This window comes from Ylistrum balloti, unplaced genomic scaffold (assembly GCF_031769215.1).
Source record: "Ylistrum balloti isolate Yb309-2 unplaced genomic scaffold, AGI_CSIRO_Ybal_v1 Utg370120, whole genome shotgun sequence".
NCBI classification, from domain to species: domain Eukaryota; kingdom Metazoa; phylum Mollusca; class Bivalvia; order Pectinida; family Pectinidae; genus Ylistrum; species Ylistrum balloti.
Genome location: NW_026782137.1, coordinates 1,674,778 through 1,698,193, shown reverse-complemented (window position 1 = coordinate 1,698,193; position 23,416 = coordinate 1,674,778). Strand labels below are relative to the sequence as shown.

At 38.7% G+C, this 23,416-nt stretch overlaps 1 protein-coding gene across 1 annotated transcript; it reads left to right on the top strand.

The window, feature by feature from the left end:
* The first annotated feature begins 6,165 nt into the window (after positions 1-6,165).
* Positions 6,166-22,964, top strand: LOC132550328 (uncharacterized). The gene is made up of 9 exons (XM_060214372.1): positions 6,166-7,180; positions 15,142-15,207; positions 15,615-15,643; positions 16,271-16,352; positions 17,915-17,986; positions 18,464-18,522; positions 20,980-21,148; positions 21,364-21,401; positions 22,566-22,964. The coding sequence occupies exons 1-9, from the start codon at positions 6,166-6,168 to the stop codon at positions 22,881-22,883; spliced, it is 1,848 nt and encodes a 615-aa protein (XP_060070355.1). The 3' UTR covers positions 22,884-22,964.
* The last annotated feature ends 452 nt before the right edge of the window (positions 22,965-23,416 follow it).

The following is a 23,416-nucleotide window of genomic DNA, read 5'->3' as shown; positions in this document are numbered from 1 at the left end:
AGAGCATCAAATAATCTCAGACGGGGGATGGAAAACTGTGAACAGACACAAAAATAATGATACGCATCTTCATTACCATCATTTCAATAACATTCAGGTGTGTCACAGATACCTACACGGAACAAATCACTTTTCAGGCCACTGTAGTTATATCTAATTCGCGCAAGGAGAACAGAGGGAAATCCATTGCCAACAGTCAAATATCTCGGTAGGAGACGTGGTACAGGTGATATTTTCTTATTGAAAATAGCAGATAATGAGAAACTCTTAACTGAATTGTCAAGTATATTCCATAAATCAATTGTAGATGGGATGCACGACTATACCGTTGTGTTTGATAGTTATCGGGATTACGTAAATCACGATGGAGATCGTCTTATCGTAAAGGAAGCAGATCACGAAGATAGTCTGGAACTAACCCGTTATGCATCTAATAAAAAGTAGAAAGTTCAGCTTTTTCTCTTTTGGACTTTAAAGTAACCATCCAGTTTCAAAGTACAGCGCCTCACAAGAGGCGACCGACGACAGACCAGATACAACCCTGGCTGCTTCTAATTGCACCCTCTCCAAGGCACCCGACAGTTCGACAGAACAACCATCCCAGACGCAAGAAGCATATTCAAGAGTCGGTCTAATGAATGATATATATAAAGTATTCAATGTGTCCTTACTAACTTTGTATCTCAACTGTTTTAATGCTAAGACCTTTGAAGAAGCTGTTTTAATAATTTGATGTATATGATCATACCATTTGCAGTTACTACTTAGGGTAATCCCAAGATGACAATGAGAATTTGTGAAGGGTAGCGGTACATTGCTACAAGTAAGGTTAGGTTTTATGTCAAGAGGACTAGATGAGGAAAGAATCACTTCCGTTTTGGAAGGATTAAACTGCATCAGCCACAGGTCAGACCAGTCCTGTAAACGTTGAATGTCGTGGTTTAGGTAAAGCTCAATTTCGTTCAGGTCTGCAGAAGAATATTGAAGAGAAGAATCATCGGCAAATAGCCTAGTAAATGTTTTCATAGGATCAGCAAGACCATTAATATAGAACAAACACAACAGCGGACCAAGAACCGATCCCTGTGATACCCCGACTGATACATATTTAAGAAAGGAAGTATCATTGCCATACATGACAGACTGTTGACGATTAGACAGATAGCTTGAGAATCAAGAGAATAGGTTACCATCAATGCCATATTGACGAAGTTTAAATAGGAGTTCATCATGCTACTCTTTATCGAATATCTTGGAGAGGTCGCAAAATACAACAAACGAATATTCTTTTCTGTCTCTAGCAGAAACAATATTATTATATAACTCGACCAGTTGGTAAACTGTCGAATGACCTGGTATGAATCCAGATTGATATTTATAGAAAACATTGTTATCTCTTGAAAACATGTTTAAAAACACACCTTTCCATTACTTTGGAAACACAACTTAATAAAGAAATAGGACGATAAGTAACCGGAAGGTGGCGATCACTTTTCTTAAAAAGGGGTAACACATGTGCTATTTTCCATTCTGTCGGAAAAGAATGCTCACGGATAGAACAATTAAATAATAATGATAAAGGAATCGACAATGTTCTTGCCGTAGCTTTAAGCATACGGTGACTGATTTTATCAGGACCAACTGCTTTACCAGTATCAAGAACTGACAAACATCAAATACATCTTTTTCAGTAACGATAACATCAGTTAAAGTATTGACACATTTGCTAAGAAAAGGGGGTAAATTTGCACCAGTAACATCAATGTTAGATATGGAAGAAAAGTGGTCATTAAGTACTTCGGCTTTTTCTTGGTCGTCGTATGCAACCTTATGATTACCATTCTCAACATACTGAAGTGGAGGAAGCATTTTTTGCGGAGAAGACATAAAACTTTTAAGTATTTTCCAAAAGTAACGGGGATTAGCATTTCTTGATTCATCAACGTGTGACTCAAGATTACAGTAAAAACGTGCTTTTGCTTCCTTTTTCATATTATTTACGGTATTTCTGGCTTTCTGATAATTCTTCCAATCACTAGAATTACTAGTACTTAGAGCCTTCTTCCTGAGTTTTTCACGAATTTGACATTGTTTACGTAAAGCTGAGTCTAACCATGGTTTATCAGACGGACGGATCGTTACATCGTGGTTAGGAATACAAGTACGAACAATTTCTAAAAAATTTACAAGTAAAATTAGAAGTAGTGGAATCAATGGAAGGAGCATCCATAATAACTGCATGCTAATCAACCCTACTAAGCAAATTATTTAGTTTATCAAAATCAGCTTTTTTATAATTCCAAACTTGCCTCTTATAGGCACACTTACAATTGTACGAAAAGGACATAGATAAATAGGTAGATTTATGGTCGCTAATAGTGTTGTCAACCCCAAACACACCGCTATTGAGCCACTTAATATAATTAGAAACGAAAATAGGATCTAGTAGTGTCGCTGAGGTAGGAGGAACACGGGTAGGTTCCAAAATAATATTTCTGAGGTCATACCTAAAGCTATTGTTTCAAGATTAGAGTTTGGACGATTAATGTCAACATTGAAATCACCAAGAAGAACTATATCATTAGTGTAGTCACACACTGATTCAATAGACCACTCTAAGTTACGATAAAAGTCATGTGAGGAATTAGGCGGGCTATAAAGTAGACCAAACATAATACTGTTATGACAATGTATTTCGGCATTTGCAGGTTCAAAATCTAGCTTTCTGGTAGCTTTTATAGCGTCAGAAAAATATACAAGTACACGGGTATTTCTATGTTAACGGAAGAATAGGGAGTAACCAGGAATAACTAAATGTTCGTCCAATGTGTGTTTCTGTAAAAACACAAAATATCGAAGTCGGTAATGATATTGTTCAGATGACATAATTTGTTTCTAATACTTCTGATATTTAAGTGAAGAACACTTAAATCAAATTTGTCAGGGTCAGGGTTCGTTTCAATATCTCCACTGAGCAGGAACATGATAAGAATAAAGGGAAAATCAGAACTGTAAAAGTCAGATTCAATAAATACATTATATATCGTTCTCAGTATAACTCTTACGATAGGAAACAAGTTGACATTTATCAAAATAGCAAGTAATGTTAATATTGTAGTGATAACAAAAGAAATTTTAATGAAGTAGTGGATAAATAACATCTACAGTGGAACAATCCGATCGAAGCCCTGTACAGTTCAATAGAATTACCCATAATCTATAAAATAACAAAGGAGTTCATGTACACGGCATCGGCCGACGGGCAACCAGAACGGGACTGTAGATTGGTACGAGCAAGGGGGTCATTCAGGAAAAGAATGTGACTGAGGGAGGGGAAAATGTAAGTGGAGGAAAGAAATAGAAAGAAAGTATATAATACAAAATGTAGCAAAACATTCATGAACATGTGATGTATGAAAATATACACTGATGAATAAGTGTGTTGGAATTGAACTGAAATATATAAAAAATATGCAGTGTCACCCGTGTTAATATGTATATGGTACCACTATATAATTATGAAGTGGAAACGGACAAAGTAAAGTTTAATACTCAGTGTCAGTATCTGAAGCTTGTGTACTTTAGAAGCTTGGCAATACAATGTATAACTAAAACAAAAATTACCGATATGACGTTCGATAAATGGATACATAGACCCATATACTAATTATGGATACGTATGTCAGAGGGAAATTTTACTACAACAAATACATTATACTAGACGTAATAGAACGATATGACGTTAGATTTGTATATAGATAATTACGGATATGTTATGTTAGAGGGATATATATATACATATGAATCTTCGTATCTTATTGTATAGATAATTATGGATATGAGTGCAAGAGGGGTATCCTAATCTTGCCACATCAAACGCATTATATTCAACGTAATAATGGAATGTCAATCATGTCGTTCGCTGATAATAAGAATTAAAAGACGTGACTTCCGAGATAATGCGATCGACACAGGCATGCGACACTATCAGTGTCTTAGGGGAACTTGGAGTCTTCTTCACAAAAATCCCACCATTTAATAGTCCAGTGAGAGGCAATTATATTGTCCTTCCATACTTCGCCTAGACGGTTTACAATACTCTGGTGGTATCTAGTCAAAGACTCCGTGATAAACACTTTGTCCTTGTTGGGTCTCAGACTGGATTTCGCACTATAGACACGTTGACGGTCTGTATACTCAATAACACGTGCTATAAATAGCAACCTTCTTGTAACGGACTTTTTGAGTGTGGGTGCGAGATAGATCGTTGAGTGTGATATGAACCCCAATTTCTTCACAAATATTAATTACGGCTTGATAGGTGTCAAAGTCTTTGACGGCACAGACAATGGGGACGTTATGAAATTTAAGGGCTGTACGCCTCGAGCACTGCTGTTGCTCGTCCAGCTCGCTCTGAAGGGTATTCACTGTGTCTCTCAGAGACTCAATCTCAGATACCTGTCTCTCAACGATATTTTGGAGCGGAGTTACACACCGAATAATTGTCGACTTAGTAAGTCACTGTTAGATAAGGCTAATCGTACGGCTGCCTCCTCTTGGGGCTTCATAGACTCTAATAATAAAGATGAAACCATACTGGCTAGAGTAGGTGCCAACATTTGCGAGAACTGAGAACTGCGAAAGAAATTCCGGCGAGAACATTAGTTGCTGAGGAGGGTGATGGAACACTCTGTGTACATGTATACGTCAGACCGGGCTGGCCGGGGGTGGGGGGTGACGATTTAGTGAGATCGGGCGTTGTCACATAAGTGATGGGCCGTTTATTAACTGTGTCCATAGTATCATTAGGTGACACTGGACTAAACAAAGTCTTCCTCTTGTGCAAATCTGACTGGGATGGATTAATGGGACTAGAATACATTGCGGCCTGCTCAGGTGTAGTCGTAAATGAACCGAGCTCAGACATACCTGTATATCATGTACATGTATGTCTATAAATAGAAACGTACACAATGCCACGTAGACCACACCTGTCCTCCGTTAAAATCGTATAATTCACAACTGATGAAATAAGCTTCTCAAATATATCCGGGTATAGGGATTCCAATTATGTATATGCCAAATTCACAGTGCCTACCGAACTGGACGTTTGGAACAGCAATATTAGAGAAAAAATACCTCACAAATTCTCACCGGTCTCTCCGACATCACGTGACGTAAAAAGTTTGCAAAGACAGTTAATTGAGCTGATACCTCTAAAATTATTAGGGTCATTTCGATCGCCTTTCTTATGTACATAAATAATTATGGCTGATGACCAATTAGAAGGAAAGTAATAAGATTCAAGTATATTATTGAGTATAATATGGAAAGAGTTGGAAGAAGCAATTTTTCGCAACCTAGACGGTGCCACTTTCTTCTTTCCATTCTTTTAATAGGACCTTTGATTGTATTGTCTTAAATATTCCTTAAATATAGTTTATACTCATTTTTCTTACTTAGTAGAACAGCATACGTAGGTGACATTTGTTAACATTGAAATTATTAAATAGACAACTAAAAAGTACTCCCAATTTCTATCTCCTCCTTCTGTCACAGTGCGATTTCATTTTACAAAATAGTAAGGATCAACCTGAAACCTGGACCAAAACGTATTTTCTGATGTAAAACATACATTTTCTCTTTCTACACTCGAATATATCGAGCCCCGCACTCTCGATAATCTATCTCATGTTCCTCAAAGTTGTTGTTGTTGATGATGATGATGATGATGATGATGATGATGATGATGATGATGATGTTGCTGTTTGGTTTTATTAGAAAGAATAACTGTTCACTGTTATTAGAGGTATTGGTCGAGTTTCTTTGTTGTACTTATAGATACAAATACATGCAATATAACAAGTCGTTTTAAACCACTTTCTTGTGAAAAATGTAAAGCACTGGCTCTTTGTTCGGTGTGCATGATATTGCCTAAATTGACTAGATATACTGTTATGGGATTCCTAATCTCATCTTCCATGCCTCATTGGATCATAACATAAGCCTTTTCTAGAGCGGTGTATTTTTGTCTCACACTAACGCATGTTATGTTGATACGTGTAGTGTACGAGTGTCATTACACAGGCCATATACGTGATTACAGAATATATGTGCGTTCATACAGAAATCCTATTCATTGAATTAAACTTCCTCTTCTGAATTATGGCCGTCACCAACAAACGTTGGCGACTACTGTGGTCGGAGAAGACTTACACATTATCAGAGGTTATTCAGGATCTCGGCATCCCTGTTTTGGTTAAAATTGATGAAGGTATATATGAATTAACCGACGATAGATTTACACACGGGGATTTACTCCAAATACATCTCAAAAAGACAGTAACAAAGGTCTTAGGTTGTGAATCAAAACAGAAAGGAGCTCTCGCAGATAATGAAATTAGTATACCTGTCGGATACAAACGAGGCCTGACCGTTTATCGTCGTGATGCCGGACACAAAGTATACCAAACCGTACGTGAACTGCAGAAGGAGGTCCCGAGGTACGTACGATTAATAGATGACTTTGCAGACAAACGCGGTTATACCATCAATGCTAAATCTGATATTGAACTTACGCGTACGGAGAAGAGAGACGGACTGTCATGTCTGTGTGATGGTTACAGTTACACTCTAGGTCTCACACAATCGATCAGATGCCTTCTGCTATCGGACAATACAGAATACACCATTCAAGAGTTGATTGATAGGTACCCACTACCACAGACTGTGCAGTTTTCTAACTTAGAATCACCAAACCAACCAAGCTTTGGTTATACAGGAATGAAAAACATTTCTCTGGAAGGAAAAATGATAGAAATAAAAAGTATCAAAGAGCAGGAAGTTTTGGTTTGCACTCTGAAACCGTCTGTCAAAACACCGAAGAATGCAATGGACAAAAGTGTTGTTATTCCAGTTGACAGTGTCGTCATGTCACAGCTTCAGGTGAAAATTCCTCAGGAGCCCGAAGCCTCCACCTATGGAGTAGTACTGGCCCAGACTAACCCAAACACGGACCACGCTATTGCTGCTGTTGAAGAAACTATAGATACTGTAATTTATCCAAAGGTGTTATTCATTCCACATCAAATTGTCAAGCCTACATTACCAAAAAGACCAGAACGACGAAAACCCAAACCGCTACCAAACGTAAAACCCAAAGTAGGACTAACCAAGACAGGTAAGCACAATGGTGTGGATGTGTATAAACTGAAAAATAATACATGTTTGCGTTATTGCCAGGCATATGTTAAGCAACTAGACAAAGAAAATGCTTTGGTGTGTAATTGAAATTCTGGTCATGTGATTGGTAGGTACAAATGATTTCAAGTAGTGTTTTCCCGATATCCTCCACCTTTACACAGCAGATTGTGACACACGAATGTAAATAGTTGTGTCATAATTATTTACTACCTCATAAATGTACGAATCTCTAATGTTGATATTACTGTAAATGTCTTAATATGTGTTAGTGAACTGTATTTTAAATTTGAAACAAATATAGGTAATTGTTTCTGTCTATGTTTATAGAACATTGTAATTATTTACTTATGTCTGGATGGGGCTGTAATAACTTTCACCCGATCCCCTTTTCGTTATTTAGACAATAAAAAAAGTTTAAACTAATATGAATGATATTTATGGGATACTCTGCACAAATGTGGATTTCATTCTATGATTTTAAAGAAAACTGTACTTAAACATCTATTTTTATGGAAATCGTTCACTACAGTTCATCAGTATTAAACAAACATAAGGTATTTACTTTGCGGGAATTTCCTATAGACCTAGCTAGATCGATTACGTCATAACCGATCCGCACTGTGAACAGTATACACAATTGTGAATACACACACAAAAAATATATCATACAGTGACCTTTCGGTTTCGGATTTCCCAATGCGTGCCAGTCGACAGCAGAAACGATGTGAATGTACTACGACTTTTAATTTTATACAGAAATTATTTCTCTCTACATATACTATGCCCGTGTGTTGTGTTGTATCCTCTCCATACAAACCATCCCCCTGTGTTGTGTTATATCCTCTCCATGCAAACCATTCCCCTCTTTTGTGTTGTATCCTCTCCATACAAACCATCCCCCTGTGTTGTGTTGAATCCTCACCAACAAACAATCCCCCTGTGTTGTGTTGTATCCTCTCCATACAAACCATTCCCCTGTGTTGTGTTATGTCCTCTCCATACAAACCATTCCCCTGTGTTGTCTTGTATCCTCACAAACACATCACCCCCCTGTGTTGTGTTATGTCCTCACCAACAAACCATCCCTCTGTGTTGTGTTGCATCCTCACCGACAAACCATTCCCCTGTGTTGTGTTGTATCCTCACCGACAAACCATTCCAATGTGTTGTCTTGTATCCTCACAAACACACCACCCCCGTGTGTTGTGTTATGTCCTCACCAACAAACCATCCCCCTGGGTTGTGTTGTATCCTCACCGACAAACCATTCCAAGGTGTTGTGTTGAATCCTCACCAACAAACCATCCCCTCTGTTGTGTTGTTTTCTCTCAATACAAACCATTCCCTTGTGTTGTGTTGAATCCTCACCAACAAACCACCCCCCTGTGTTGTGTTGTATCCTCACAAACAAACCATCCCCCTGTGTTGTGTTATGTTCTCGCCATACAAACCATCCCCCTGTGTTGTGTTGTATCCTCTCCATACAAACCATTCCCCTGTGTTGTGTTATGTCCTCTTAACAAACCATCCCCCTGTGTTGTGTTATGTCCTCTCCATACAAACCATTCCCCTGTGTTGTCTTGTATCCTCACAAACACACCACCCCCAGTGTTGTGTTATGTCCTCACCAACACACCATCCCCCTGTGTTGTGTTGTATCCTCACCGACAAACCATTCCCCAGTGTTGTGTTATGTCCTCTTAACAAACCATTCCCCTGTTTGTGTTGTATCCTCTCCTTACAAACCATCCCCCTGAGTTGTGTTGTATCCTCTCCATACAAACCATTCCCCCGTGTTGTGTTGAATCCTCACCAACAAACCATTCCCCTGTGTTGCGTTGTATCCTCTCCATGCAAACCATTCCCCTCTTTTGTTCTGTATCCTCTCCATACCAACCATTCCCCTGTGTTGTGTTGAATCCTCACCAACAAATCATTCCCCTGTGTTGTGTTGTATCCTCTCACCAACAAACTATTCCCCTGTTTGTGTTGTATCCTCTCCATACAAATCATCCCCCTGTGTTGTGTTGTATCCTCTCCATTAAAAACATCCCCCTGTGTTGTGTTATGTCCTCTTAACAAACCATCCCCCTGTTTGTGTTGTATCCTCTCCATACAAATCATCCCCCTGTGTTGTGTTGTATCCTCTCCATACAAACCATTCCCCTGTGTTGTGTTATGTCCTCTTAACAAACCATCCCCCTGTTTGTGTTGTGTCCTCTCCATACAAATCATCCCCCTGTGTTGTGTTGTATCCTCTCCATACAAACCATTCCCCTGTGTTGTGTTATGTCCTCTTAACAAACCATCCCCCTGTGTTGTGTTGTATCCTCTCCATACCAACCATTCCGCTGTGTTGTGTTATGTCCTCTCCATGCAAACCATTCCCCTCTTTTGTGCTGTATCCTCTCCATACCAACCATTCCGATGTGTTGTGTTGTATCCTCATCAACAAACCATCCCCCTGTGTTGTGTTGTATCCTCTCCATACCAACCATTCCGCTGTGTTGTGTTATGTCCTCTCCATGCAAACCATTCCCCTCTTTTGTGCTGTATCCTCTCCATACCAACCATTCCGATGTGTTGTGTTGTATCCTCATCAACAAACCATCCCCCTGTGTTGTGTTGTATCCTCTCCATTAAAAGCATCCCCCTGTGTTGTGTTATGTCCTCTTAACAAACCATCCCCCTGTTTGTGTTGTATCCTCTCCATACAAATCATCCCCCTGTGTTGTGTTGTATCCTGTCCATACAAACCATTCCCCTGTGTTGTGTTATGTCCTCTTAACAAACAATCCCCCTGTGTTGTGTTGTATCCTCTCCATACAAACCATTCCGCTGTGTTGTGTTATGTCCTCTCCATACAAACCATTCCCCTGTGTTGTCTTGTATCCTCACCAACACACCACCCCCAGTGTTGTGTTATGTCCTCACCAACACACCATCCCCCTGTGTTGTGTTGTATCCTCACCGACAAACCATTCCCCAGTGTTGTGTTATGTCCTCTTAACAAACCATTCCCCTGTTTGTGTTGTATCCTCTCCTTACAAACCATCCCCCTGAGTTGTGTTGTATCCTCTCCATACAAACCATTCTGCTGTGTTGTGTTGTATCCTCTCCATACAAACCATTCCCCTGTGTTGTCTTGTATCCTCCCAAACACACCACCCCCCTGTGTTGTGTTATGTCCTCACCAACACACCATCCCCCTGTGTTGTGTTGTATCCTCACCGACAAACCATTCCCCAGTGTTGTGTTCCTCACCGACAAAGCATTCCAATGTGTTGTGTTGAATCCTTACCAACAAACCATCCCCAGGATTGTGTTGTATCCTCTCCATACAAACCATTCCCCTGCGTTGTGTTGTATCCTCACCGACCAACTATCCCCCTGTGTTGTGTTGTATCCTCACCGACAAACCATCCCCCTGTGTTGTGTTGTATCCTCAACTACAAACCATCCCCCTGTGTTGTTTTGTATCCTCTCCATACAAACCATTCCCCCGTGTTGTATCCTCACCGACAAACTATTCCAATGTGTTGTGTTGTATCCTAACCGATAAACCATTCCAATGTGTTGTGTTGAATCCTCACCAACAAACCATCCCCTGTGTTGTGTTGTATCCTCTCCATACAAACCATCCCCCTGTGTTGTGTTATGTTATCTTTATACAAACCATTCCCCTGTGTTGTGTTATGTCCTCTCCATACAAACCATTCCCCTGTGTTGTCTTGTATCCTCACAAACACACCACCCCCTGTGTTGTGTGGAATCCTCACCAACAAACCATTCCCCTGTGTTGTGTTATGTCCTCACCAACAAACCATCCCCCTGTGTTGTGTTGTATCCTCACCGACAAAGCATTCCAATGTGTTGTGTTGTATCCTCACCAACAAACCATTCCCCTGTGTTGTGTTGCATCCTCGGCGATAAACCATTCTCCTGTGTTGTGTTGTAACCTCACAAACAAACCATCCCCCTGTGTTGTGTTGTAACCTCACAAACAAACCATTCCTATGTGTTGTGTTGTATCCTCTCCATGCAAACCATCCCTCAGTGTTGTGTTATGTTCTCGCCATACAAACCATTCCCCGGTGTTGTGTTGTATTCTCACCAACAAACTATCCCTCTATGTTTTGTTGTATCCTCTCCATACAAACCATCCCCCTGTGTTGTGTTGTATCCTCTTAACAAACCATCCCCCTGTGTTGTGTTGTATCCTCTCCATACAAACCATTCCCCCGTGTTGTGTTGTATCCTCACCGACAAACTGTTCCGATGTGTTGTGTTGTATCCTAACCGACAAACCATTCCAATGTGTTGTGTTGAATCCTCAACAACAAGCCATCCCCTGTGTTGTGTTGTATCCTCTCAATACAAACCATTCCCCTGCGTTGTGTTGTATCCTCAACGACAAACCATCCCCCTGTGTTGTGTTGTATCCTCACCGACAAACCATCCCCCTGTGTTGTGTTGTATCCTCACCTACAAACCATCCCCCTGTGTTGTTTTGTGTCCTCTCCATACAAACCATCCCCCTGTGTTGTGTTATGTTCTCTCCATACAAACCATTCCCCTGTGTTGTGTTATGTCCTCCCCATACAAACCATTCCCCTGTGTTGTGTTGTATCCTCACAAACACACCACCCCCCTGTGTTGTGTGGAATCCTCACCAACAAACCATTCCCCTGTGTTGTGTTATGTCCTCACCAAGAAACCATCCCCCTGGGTTGTGTTGTATCCTCACCGACAACCCATTCCAATGTGTTGTGTTGTATCCTCACCGACAAACCATTTCAATGTGTTGTGTTGTAACCTCACAAACAAACCATTCCCCTGTGTTGTGTTGTAACCTCATCAACAAACCATTCCTGTGTGTTGTGTTGTAACCTCACAAACAAACCATTCCCCTGTGTTGTGTTACGTCCTCTCCATACAAACCATCCCCCTGAGTTGTGTTGTAACCTCATCAACAAACCATTCCTATGTGTTGTGTTGTATCCTCTCCATACAAACCATCCTCTGTGTTGTGTTATGTTCTCGCCATACAAACCATTCCCCTGTGTTGTGTTGTATCCTCACCAACAAACCATCCTCCTGTGTTGTGTTGTATCCTCTCCATACAAACCATCCCCCTGTGTTGTGTTGTATCCTCTTATCCATCCCCCTGTGTTGTGTTGTATCCTCTCCATACAAACCATTCCCCCGTGTTGTGTTGTATCCTCACCACAAACTGTTCCGATGTGTTGTGTTGTATCCTAACCGACAAACCATTCCAATGTGTTGTGTTGAATCCTCAACAACAAGCCATCCCCTGTGTTGTGTTGTATCCTCTCAATACAAACCATTCCCCTGCGTTGTGTTGTATCCTCAACGACAAACCATCCCCCTGTGTTGTGTTGTATCCTCACCGACAAACCATCCCCCTGTGTTGTGTTGTATCCTCACCTACAAACCATCCCCCTGTGTTGTTTTGTGTCCTCACCAACACACCATCCCCCTGTGTTGTGTTGTATCCTCTTAACAAACCAGCACCCTGTGTTGTGTTGAATCCTCTCCACACCTAACCATCCCCCTGTGTTGTGTTGTATCCTCTTGTGTTGTATCCATACAAACCATCCCCCTGTGTTGTGTTGTATCCTCTCCATACAAACCATTCCCCTGTGTTGTGTTGTATCCTCTCCATACAAACCATTCCCCTGTGTTGTGTTGTATCCTCACCGACAAACCATTCCAATGTGTTGTGTTGAATCCTCACCAACAAACCATCCCCTGTGTTGTGTTGTATCCTCTCCTTACAAACTATTCCCCTGTGTTGTCCTGTATCCTCGACACACTAACCATTCCCCTAATTATCCTTTATCCTCGACACACTAACCATTCCCCTAGTTGTCCCGTATCCTCCACACACTAACCATTGCCCTAGTTGTCCTTTATCCTCGACACACTAACCATTCCCCTAGTTGTCCTTTATCCTCGACACACTAACCATTCCCCTAGTTGTCCTCCCCTAGTATCCTCGACACACTAACCATTCCCCTAGTTGTCCTTTATCCTCGACACACTAACCATTCCCCTAGTTGTCCTTTATCCTCGACACACTAACCATTCCCCTAGTTGTCCTGTATCCTCGACACACTAACCATTCCCCTAGTTGTCCTTTATCCTCGACACACTAACCATTCCCCTAGTTGTCCTATATCCTCGACACACTAACCATTCCCCTAGTTGTCCTTTATCCTCGACACACTAACCATTCCCCTAGTTGTCCTGTATCCTCGACACACTAACCATTCCCCTAGTTGTCCTTTATCCTCGACACACTAACCATTCCCCTAGTTGTCCTTTATCCTCGACACACTAACCATTCCCCTAGTTGTCCTTTATCCTCGACACACTAACCATTCCCCTAGTTGTCCTTTATCCTCGACACACTAACCATTCCCCTAGTTGTCCTTTATCCTCGACACACTAACCATTCCCCTAGTTGTCCTGTATCCTCGACACACTAACCATTCCCCTTATCCTCTCGACACTAACCATTCCCCTGTTGTCCTTTATCCTCGACACACTAACCATTCCCCTAGTTGTCCTTTATCCTCGACACACTAACCATTCCCCTAGTTGTCCTTTATCCTCGACACACTAACCATTCCCCTAGTTGTCCTTTATCCTCGACACACTAACCATTCCCCTAGTTGTCCTTTATCCTCGACACACTAACCATTCCCCTAGTTGTCCTTTATCCTCGACACACTAACCATTCCCCTAGTTGTCCTTTATCCTCGACACACTAACCATTCCCCTAGTTGTCCTTTATCCTCGACACACTAACCATTCCCCTAGTTGTCCTATATCCTCGTCACACTAACCATTCCCCTAGTTGTCCTATATCCTCGTCACACTAACCATTCCCCTAGTTGTCCTTTATCCTCGACACACTAACCATTCCCCTAGTTGTCCTTTATCCTCGACACACTAACCATTCCCCTAGTTGTCCCGTATCCTCGACACACTAACCATTCCCCTAGTTGTCCCGTATCCTCGACACACTAACCATTCCCCTAGTTGTCCTTTATCCTCGACACACTAACCATTCCCCTAGTTGTCCTTTATCCTCGACACACTAACCATTCCCCTAGTTGTCCTGTATCCTCGACACACTAACCATTCCCCTAGTTGTCCTTTATCCTCGACACACTAACCATTCCCCTAGTTGTCCTTTATCCTCGACACACTAACCATTCCCCTAGTTGTCCTTTATCCTCGACACACTAACCATTCCCCTAGTTGTCCTTTATCCTCGACACACTAACCATTCCCCTAGTTGTCCTGTATCCTCGACACACTAACCATTCCCCTAGTTGTCCTGTATCCTCGACACACTAACCATTCCCCTAGTTGTCCCGTATCCTCGACACACTAACCATTCCCCTAGTTGTCCTTTATCCTCGACACACTAACCATTCCCCTAGTTGTCCTTTATCCTCGCCTCGTAATAAAGAAAAATCCACCAAAGCGAAACAACGAAAAGACGCCACACCAGGTTTAAAAAGAATGCCATTTGCGCCTTTACGTTTTTTCGATGTAGGGTTTTCTGTCTTTTCGTTATTTACGATTTTTCTCCTGGCGTCTTTTCGCGAAAAGGAAAAATGTCAGGTATACACCACAATAGATAAGACTCACTCATTGGGACCTATTTACTATGAATAGAAAATGTTCACTCTCAGCTTCCATATCTATAGATTCAATGAGAAAGTCTCTAGAGGGTCAAATTCATTGATGTATGAACTATATTACACTGATTACACTAACGCAGCTGTTTGTAATTTTGTTAGTGGTGACGCCTTTGAGGTCAAAAGGTCAATCATTTATTAATCCTAGCATAACTTTTTTTTTTTTCATTATCTATAATTTACTGTCATCTGTTCATTTTAGATGACAATAACGAGGATGATAGTGACTACGAACCTGTTGGTCAACCAACTGTGACATCTAAGCTTGGTAATATATTGTCTTCATTTTAATCTGATACATGATGTACTGATCTGGCACTTCTATTTTAGTACTTGATTTAATATAGATGTGTAAATGCAATCAATCATTGTAAAGCGTTGTAGTATCGCAATCATCTTTCAAAAAGATGGTCTGGGTTCATTTCCCCGATCGTATGTGAAGAGATAAAGTCGCCTGCTCGACCAGGCTCCTCTTGTGTTCCTCTCATAGCTACACCTTCCACATGCCTCCATACGGAGGACAAGAATAACTGATTAAAACCTATAACTTAATTCACACGTTTTGACATATAGTCATTTAATTTTTTACATAAAATATAATTTCGTAGACATTGAGTATTATTGTAAATAATGCTTCAAGATACTACCCTGTTAATGTTGGCTTTGATATTGTAGATCACAAGACCAAAAAACCAACATTAGAGGTAAGTTATTTGATATCATTGACTTTAGTCTGAGTGTACTATCGCACTCGATCTGTAATCGAAGAAAACTGGATAACTCGTTATACATGAAAACGACATGGGTTCCTAAAATGTATGTACACGCAAACTATGACGAGAACATTGAACAAAGAGGAGAGCTAGATATGCTAGCTGACAAACAGACGGTAGTGTACTGAAGGTGACATAGCCAGGATTATCTGAACAAAGAGAAGAGATAGATATGCTAGCCAAGCGGACGGACGGACAGTAGAATACTGAAGGTGACATAGACAGGATTATCTGAACAAAGAGAAGAGATAGATATGCTAGCCAAGCGGACGGACGGACAGTAGGATACTGAAGTGATATAGACAGGATTATCTGAACAAAGAGAAGAGATGGATAAGCTAGTCTAGCTGACGGACGGACAGTAGGATACTGAAGTGATATAGACAGGGTTATTATCTTAACAAAGAGAAGAGATAGATATGCTGCAAGGACAAAAGGTCTTCTGATTTATAATCAGAATTATATGAAATAAAGTTTTGTATTATTATCTATTTGACATAAACCTATATGACCTACGGAATGTTTTAATATAATGTCTACGTTTGATCGTATTGACAGAGTAGAACTAAGAAACATGGCAGCAAACCACCAAGTTTGGATGAGTTGAATAATCCTTCGTTATACTCTACAAAGCCATCAGGTAATTAATCAACCATATTTATGGAGTTTCAGTTCGAGAGAGAGAAACGCCAGAATAAATACGTATAATAATACACACGAAACAATTTCATCAAATAGACATTACTACGGACGGTTCTCTCTCGTAATGCTTGAATAGATTCAACTATATTTGGTCTGAAACGGCACTGAGAGGAGAGAATCTTTCTGATCAAAAAGTTCCATAGGGAAAATAAGACGATATTTTGCTACTCCTTTTTAATACATGTATTGATTTTAACCAAATCCGGTCTGAACACCAGGAGGTTAGTTCGACCCCCCAGGGACCTGGGGGTGGGCGGGGCCCTAAATGGGAAAGTTAGGCAATATTTTGCTTCAAAATTTTACATTTCTTAATGCTTAAATGGATTTCAACCAAATTTAGTGTAAACTAAAACGTCTTTGAGAGTGGGGAATCACTTCTTGAATTCAGAAAGTTGATTCGACCACTAGTTGATAGGAATTACATTGATCCGCTTGAAAGGTCATAGGAATCAAATACGTTGAAATCTTTAAATGACTTCTTCTCAATAACCAAAATGCCCAGGGTGCTGATATTGGATCAATTTTCGAGGTCACAGGGGTTAAAAGTGTAGAAATGCTTAGTAACTCCCTTCCAATAAGAGAAAAGCCTAGGATGAGCATATTAGGCCTGTAGCATGCTAGAACTTTGGTAATATGAATGACATTGACCCACTTTCAAGGTCACGTGTATTAAATGTGTCAAAATGTTTAAATGACTTCTTCTCAATAACCAAAAGGCCCAGGGTGCTGATATCGGACCAATTTTCAATGTCACAGGGGTCAAATATATTGAAATGCTTAAGCAACTTCTGAATAACCGAGAGATCAAGGGTCTTCACATTGGGCCTGTAGCTTACTTTTTCAACAATTAACACGTCCGGTGTAATGTCAATCGTGTAGTTCGTGTATAAAGAATGTATAAAGGATATGAGTTCAAGTTTGCAGAAAATGTCTTGATGAACCAATAATGTCTACTTTGTAAGCTGTAGAGTATTTGAGCAATTTCTTTTTGGCCTATTTTGCCTTTTCATAAATGGTTCTTTATAGACAATTGACCGTTAAAGCCCCATGGGCGTTTTGGGGATCTGCGTTTTAGTATTTCCGGAAAATTAAGTCAACAGGAAATGAGATGTGCTTTTATTCTGATCGGTAAAAGCCTTTCATAGACATGAAGGATTTATAATTTTTCAATGTCTATGTTAGTAAAAATCATTTCCGACATCTACGTTTTAGTATGCTTTATTTTGAAGTTGAGGATGGTTTTTAATCAATCGATAAGTCGGAACTTATATATGCAGTTAAATGAAGTAATCGAGTTTCGTTTTTCCTCTTTTCCGGCCCTTTAGACAACAATTTTGCACACACATATTACAAACGTTAGCTGTGCTCGCTATTATTTTTGTTGAGGGAAGAAAAAAAATGTATGATTTACTGATATTAGCAATTCTTCTGGATAATTTCACAGTGTAAATATCCATTTAAAGAACGTAATTTTAAAGGTTCAGTGTTTATATTTTACAGGCGTGGAATACGAAGATGAAGATGATCATACTTATGATGACATAGATGAATTGGCAAAAACCATAAAAACAGGTGAATGATCAATTAATTTTGACGATGACTATCCTTTGTTGTACCTCTTCTTATAATTATGTGTTCAAAATAGGAGCTTTTATGAATTTTTATTTAGGAGATAATCCCATCGTATTTTGAAATTTCGGTGTAGCGGAGACACTGAATTTGATGTCTGCAACATTATAATTACAATATATGCCGCCAAACTCTTTACATTATATGATTATTTCTATCCTAATTGATGTTTTAAAAGATGGCGGTTTAGCATCTTTTTGTGCATGATTTCATAGTAATTTTGCCCAGGAATCGTTTTACTGTTGCAAATGATTCCCATTTAATTAGAACTATCATTAAATGTCGCTAAGAATTGTCCAGCTTAAAAATAAAATTAGTTTTAAAACATGGAACGAATTTTAGACAGGTACTTGCGATAATGCATCACCGTTTCTTCATGTTGAAATTATAAACGATTGTTATAACTATTCTTTTTAACAGGTCGTAGAAGCAAATCCGAATCTGATAAAGTTGAAAATATCGCATCCAAAGTACCAATGGTAAATATCATTTATATCTTTAAATCTCGAATACATTCCACATCGGTTATTTATAGAACTTGCACATATTAGAATGTGGGCAATGCATAATAGGTACTGAGAGCTTAAGTAATGCATACAGATCAGGTATGGTTCATAGCGAATCCCAGTTATAGCAGTATAGCAAATCGTTATCTACAGGTGGAAAATGCACTACATAGTATATTCGCACTAGTACTATAGAACGAACACATGTTCGACGTTAAAGGATGTACTCATCTGAGAAGTAAACAAAATCTAATATTAAATCCTTTTTCAGGTGCTGATTTTTGTAGAGTTAAACAAAAAAATCAATATGCTGTTGCACCTATTTTCCGACACAGACATCAGAATATTTTTATAAAGAAATAGTTCCTTGTCACATGATATTCTGAATACAATCTTGCATAACAAGCACTTTTAAGATATTTTTGCGACAGATTTTTTTCATATTAGAATTCTGTCTTTTGTTGAAAGAAAATAGGATGATACTTGGAAGTAAAGAAAAAAATTAAGTTTTTATTTGATTGAACAAGCTTAAAACCGCATAACAACCCAAAAAAGAAATGTTTTACAAATGACCCAATTTCTTTATTTGACCAAATAACCAGTTTTTCCAAGATTAAAGAACAAGTTAAAGTATTTGTTAATTCATGCTAATTATAAGGGAAAGTGGCCAACAAAGTTGGAATTTACAAATTTGCAATTTGTGATTTGTGTTTTTAATTCATGCCAAATCAAGTTGAAATCTAACCGAAATTCCCAGAGTTATAACCAAGAGAAATACCATGGCGACCAGAACACGTCGAAATTGTTGGGGTTTTTTTCATTTCTGTACATCATTATACCCATTCTGAACTAAAAGGACGTCTCCCTTCCCTTGTAATGAGAGCTTTCTTTTCCACGAAAGATGAACGGCGGTAAAAATATGTTGTTGTGAACTATACTGAAGCGTATTTCGTGAAAATACATTCAAACGAATGAAGAAATAAACAGGAGACGAATTCATAAAAATGATTGAGTTTCCGGTTTACAACTTCTTCACTGAGTTTGGTGGCAAGCTCTATAACAGGCTATTGGCATACCTATAGGAACTAACTGTGCCCCTCTGTTGACTGACAAGTTTTTGTTTTCATACGAGACTCTATTTAATAAAGAACTAGAAAACGATCAAAAATCGCAAAGTCGTTCAATTTCACATTCTGATATATTGTTGACGTCTAGTCTAGAGATTTATTGAACCATATTTATCATATTTACCCACCAGAATTGGAAAGCAAGGATACAACAGACTCTCTTCATAGGCCCTTATTCAGATTTTCTCTTGAAAAAACTCAATAGGGACAGTTTTCAACCAAGGTGTATGATGAGTGTGATGCTTTCAATGTCCTTATTGTAATGCTCCTTTTTCTAGATAGCAACTTCCTGCATCCTCATCATGTGCTGTTTTTATGTCGCAGTTGATTTGATATCCAAGGACTAGTTCCCAATATCATGAGTTCCGTGCAGGATGTCGTCAACTGACAGATAAACTCGTAACGCTTTACTTGTTCAGATTGACCAATATTTACATGGCGGGTATCTTTGATGAAGCAGAAGACGCTTATGCTTCCGGTACCCCAGGTCTTATTGCCTTTATTTTCTTGGAAGTCTTCCTTTTGTTCATACTTTGTCCCAATTTTGGTGAATATGGGTTTAAATGATGATTATGTGCATGCTATTAACGTAATCACAACTTTAACTACGCTGTCAACAAATGTAGTCCACAAACGAAATTTCTTCACAACGTCATTTTATTTCAGTTTATTAGTACAGCTATAGATCTCAAAGTATGTAAGAACACAAAAGTCGAAGATATTACGCCGGAATTAATCTTATATCGAAATTTCTGTCAAATATCCATAAATTATAACATAACTCTCTAGATTTTACAAGAAGCATAACACTAATATATATAGCCATGTTTATGTTTTGGCTTAAAACGCCTTTGTATAATCAATATATCTACAATGTACCGATCATTTACAGCAAGTAGATTCTACTATCCTTTCGCTTGAAATATGTTATATGCATTTATTCACAATGATTTCATGTCAATATATGTACATATAAACAAAGCAATTGAAGTAAACAAGGAATTAAACTCCATCATAAAGTTGTTTCGTCCTTTCAGGAAGGCCGAAAATGTCGCAACTTAAGATGTGATTGAGGAGAAATCCGAATTAGTCGAAAAATACGTCAAAATCTAGATGACGTGGTGCACTAGCCCTATACCTGTAAATTTCTTAACTTAAAAAAAATTGGATGATTTTCATATTACAGTATTCTTAATGATGGAGAATGTACAAAAGACACACCTCTGAATATATAACAGTATAGTAGTTACGTCGTCGTTCATGGTATAGACGTGTAACCATGACAATCATTGACTCATTACAGGTATTCAGGGACGGTTTGAAAAAGGTTCACAATGAACTGATGAATTATGTTAAGCGGAAAACAGTTAACCAAGAAACTGCGGAGAGACATAAGCCTGCAGTGACACCACGACTGGAGAAAAGGAAAAGTTTTTCCACAACAAAGGCCAACGGTAAAACTCCAGCGAAAGGTAAGATATCAACTTTATCCTGATCATTCATATGTTTAATTATGCCTACTAATGCATTTATAAATAATCAATAATGATGTATGCTATATAAGATATATTATACAAGAATGTATTTTTACCTTTGAGTTTGCAATAGTGACTAGAATAATTCGCAAGCTTTTAAAAGTTTATTAACAATTAGTACATATATTTATGTTATGATCCTGGACCGGCAGATGCAACTGACGCGGCTAAAGAGGGGATGGCGATGAAGGTAAGAACGATGAATTATTTCATTCTGCATATTGTATTTAGTACGTAGTTATAAGACATGTAGATGATTCAGGAATGTATCGTGTGTAAGGTATTTATACGTGATAATGGATTAAACAATGTATTCAGGATACGATGACCCGGATGTGATAAAGGATGTAAATTCGATAGAAATTACAATTCGAATAATTGGCTGATTTAGTTTTCGAATATTCGATTTAATGTTGATTCCATACAGTACCACTGTACCATTAACATTTTACCAATAAGAAACAGAACGTACCTATATTGACTCGATTTGTTTCAGTATGACGAATGAGCATATAACTAGTTTAACTGAAAAAGTTAAACGTGAGAGATGAAACAAATACCTTGGCCTATTTGTCTGTCGTATAAACTCGGCTTTAAAAATGGGGAAATAACACGAAAATATGTCACGGGAAAGACACTTATGTATCTTCTCCTATTTCAAAACTAGCAAAATATCACGTATAAACGTATAGGTAACTTTTTTAATAGAATAATCATCATAATACTTCACAACATAAATTGTTCGGCTATTCGCATATATATGGCAAAATAACGCTTAATCCACATTCAGTACTGTTACATGCATTAGTTCATAAACAATGTGAAATCGAACTAGAACTAGAAATTATTGAAATTGTTGAAATTGGAAAATAATTTCTCTCGTTACGTTTCAACATGATCATAACTGTTAACAAAGTACTCATAGTCGACAGACCAATTAAAGTGATTGCAGGGAAATGTCATCATACTTGTTCTACCTGTATCTATTTTCCGTAAACGCCCCATAGAAATGATCAATTGAAAAGCTAACCAAAGTGATCGTCAATACTGCTTGACCGAAGTGCACTTCAATATTATAGTTAAGGCTTTGATCTTTATTATATTACCCCACGAGGTGCGAAACCTACCTGGATATGGATAATCTTTTGTCCCTCCGACAATAGGCTTATTCGTATCATAATAAATTGTAAATACCTTGGAATTATACCCAGTAGGAAATTTGGACTTCTGTTTCAGTAATAATTACCATAACTTTAGCATACAAACGATCTACTGCACCAATCTTTGTAGTACTTAATATTCATTAGAATTTGACCTTGCGTTCATTTGTTTATGCTCTATTTTTGCTTTGCAGGCCAAGAAAAAAATTGGAGAAATGAAGAGAATGTTATTACCAGACAAGAAAGCAATGCCATTCTCTCCAGTGCCGGAAGATTCTATTGAGCCTATAGACATCTTCTCCGCTCTGAATTCAAAGGACCTTGCTGGATATTTACGACGCTGTGGTTTACAAGACATGGCTGACATAGTAGAAAAAGAGGCACTGGATGGCAAAATTCTCAAAGATGTCACAAATGACGATCTTAACAACATCTTCGGTCTCAATAAATTTCAAGTCTTGAAATTCCAGAAAATGCGAGATTACGGATGGGAACCGAATGCGAATGATTAATAACAAACATTGTTACTTTTATTGTGCTCCTAATACCGTTTTTCTGCCATGTAAGTTTATAGATCTGAGGTTTGACTCGCAAGTGACCTACTGCTTTTTTATCAAAATAATGTACGATAATGTGTTATTCTAAATTCAGTGAATTTCGCGCCTGTTTAAGATTGTACAACAGACACACAAGTGAATAGCACATTTTAGTTAAAATTTAGATTTAGATACAATTGAGCAAAGCAATGGATTATACAGCTGATTTGCCCTTCTAGGACTCGTCAATGATGCTAAGTGCCTACATTTTGAAGCCAAGGAGGCGACTGAGGAAAATCCAAAGTGATCGGAAGAAAAGCCAAACTTTAGAATGGGAGGTACATTTTGCAAGATCAAATGAGTTGGGCTTTTTGATATCTGTTTGGTGTCTGTTTTTAATTACTTTGATTTTTAGCTGGTTGTTAGGGGATGAAACCACAATTCTAAGATTTGTAATGGACCGTTTGTTGGTATAGCCATTTCGGTTCATGAAAAGTTTGAAGAAAGAA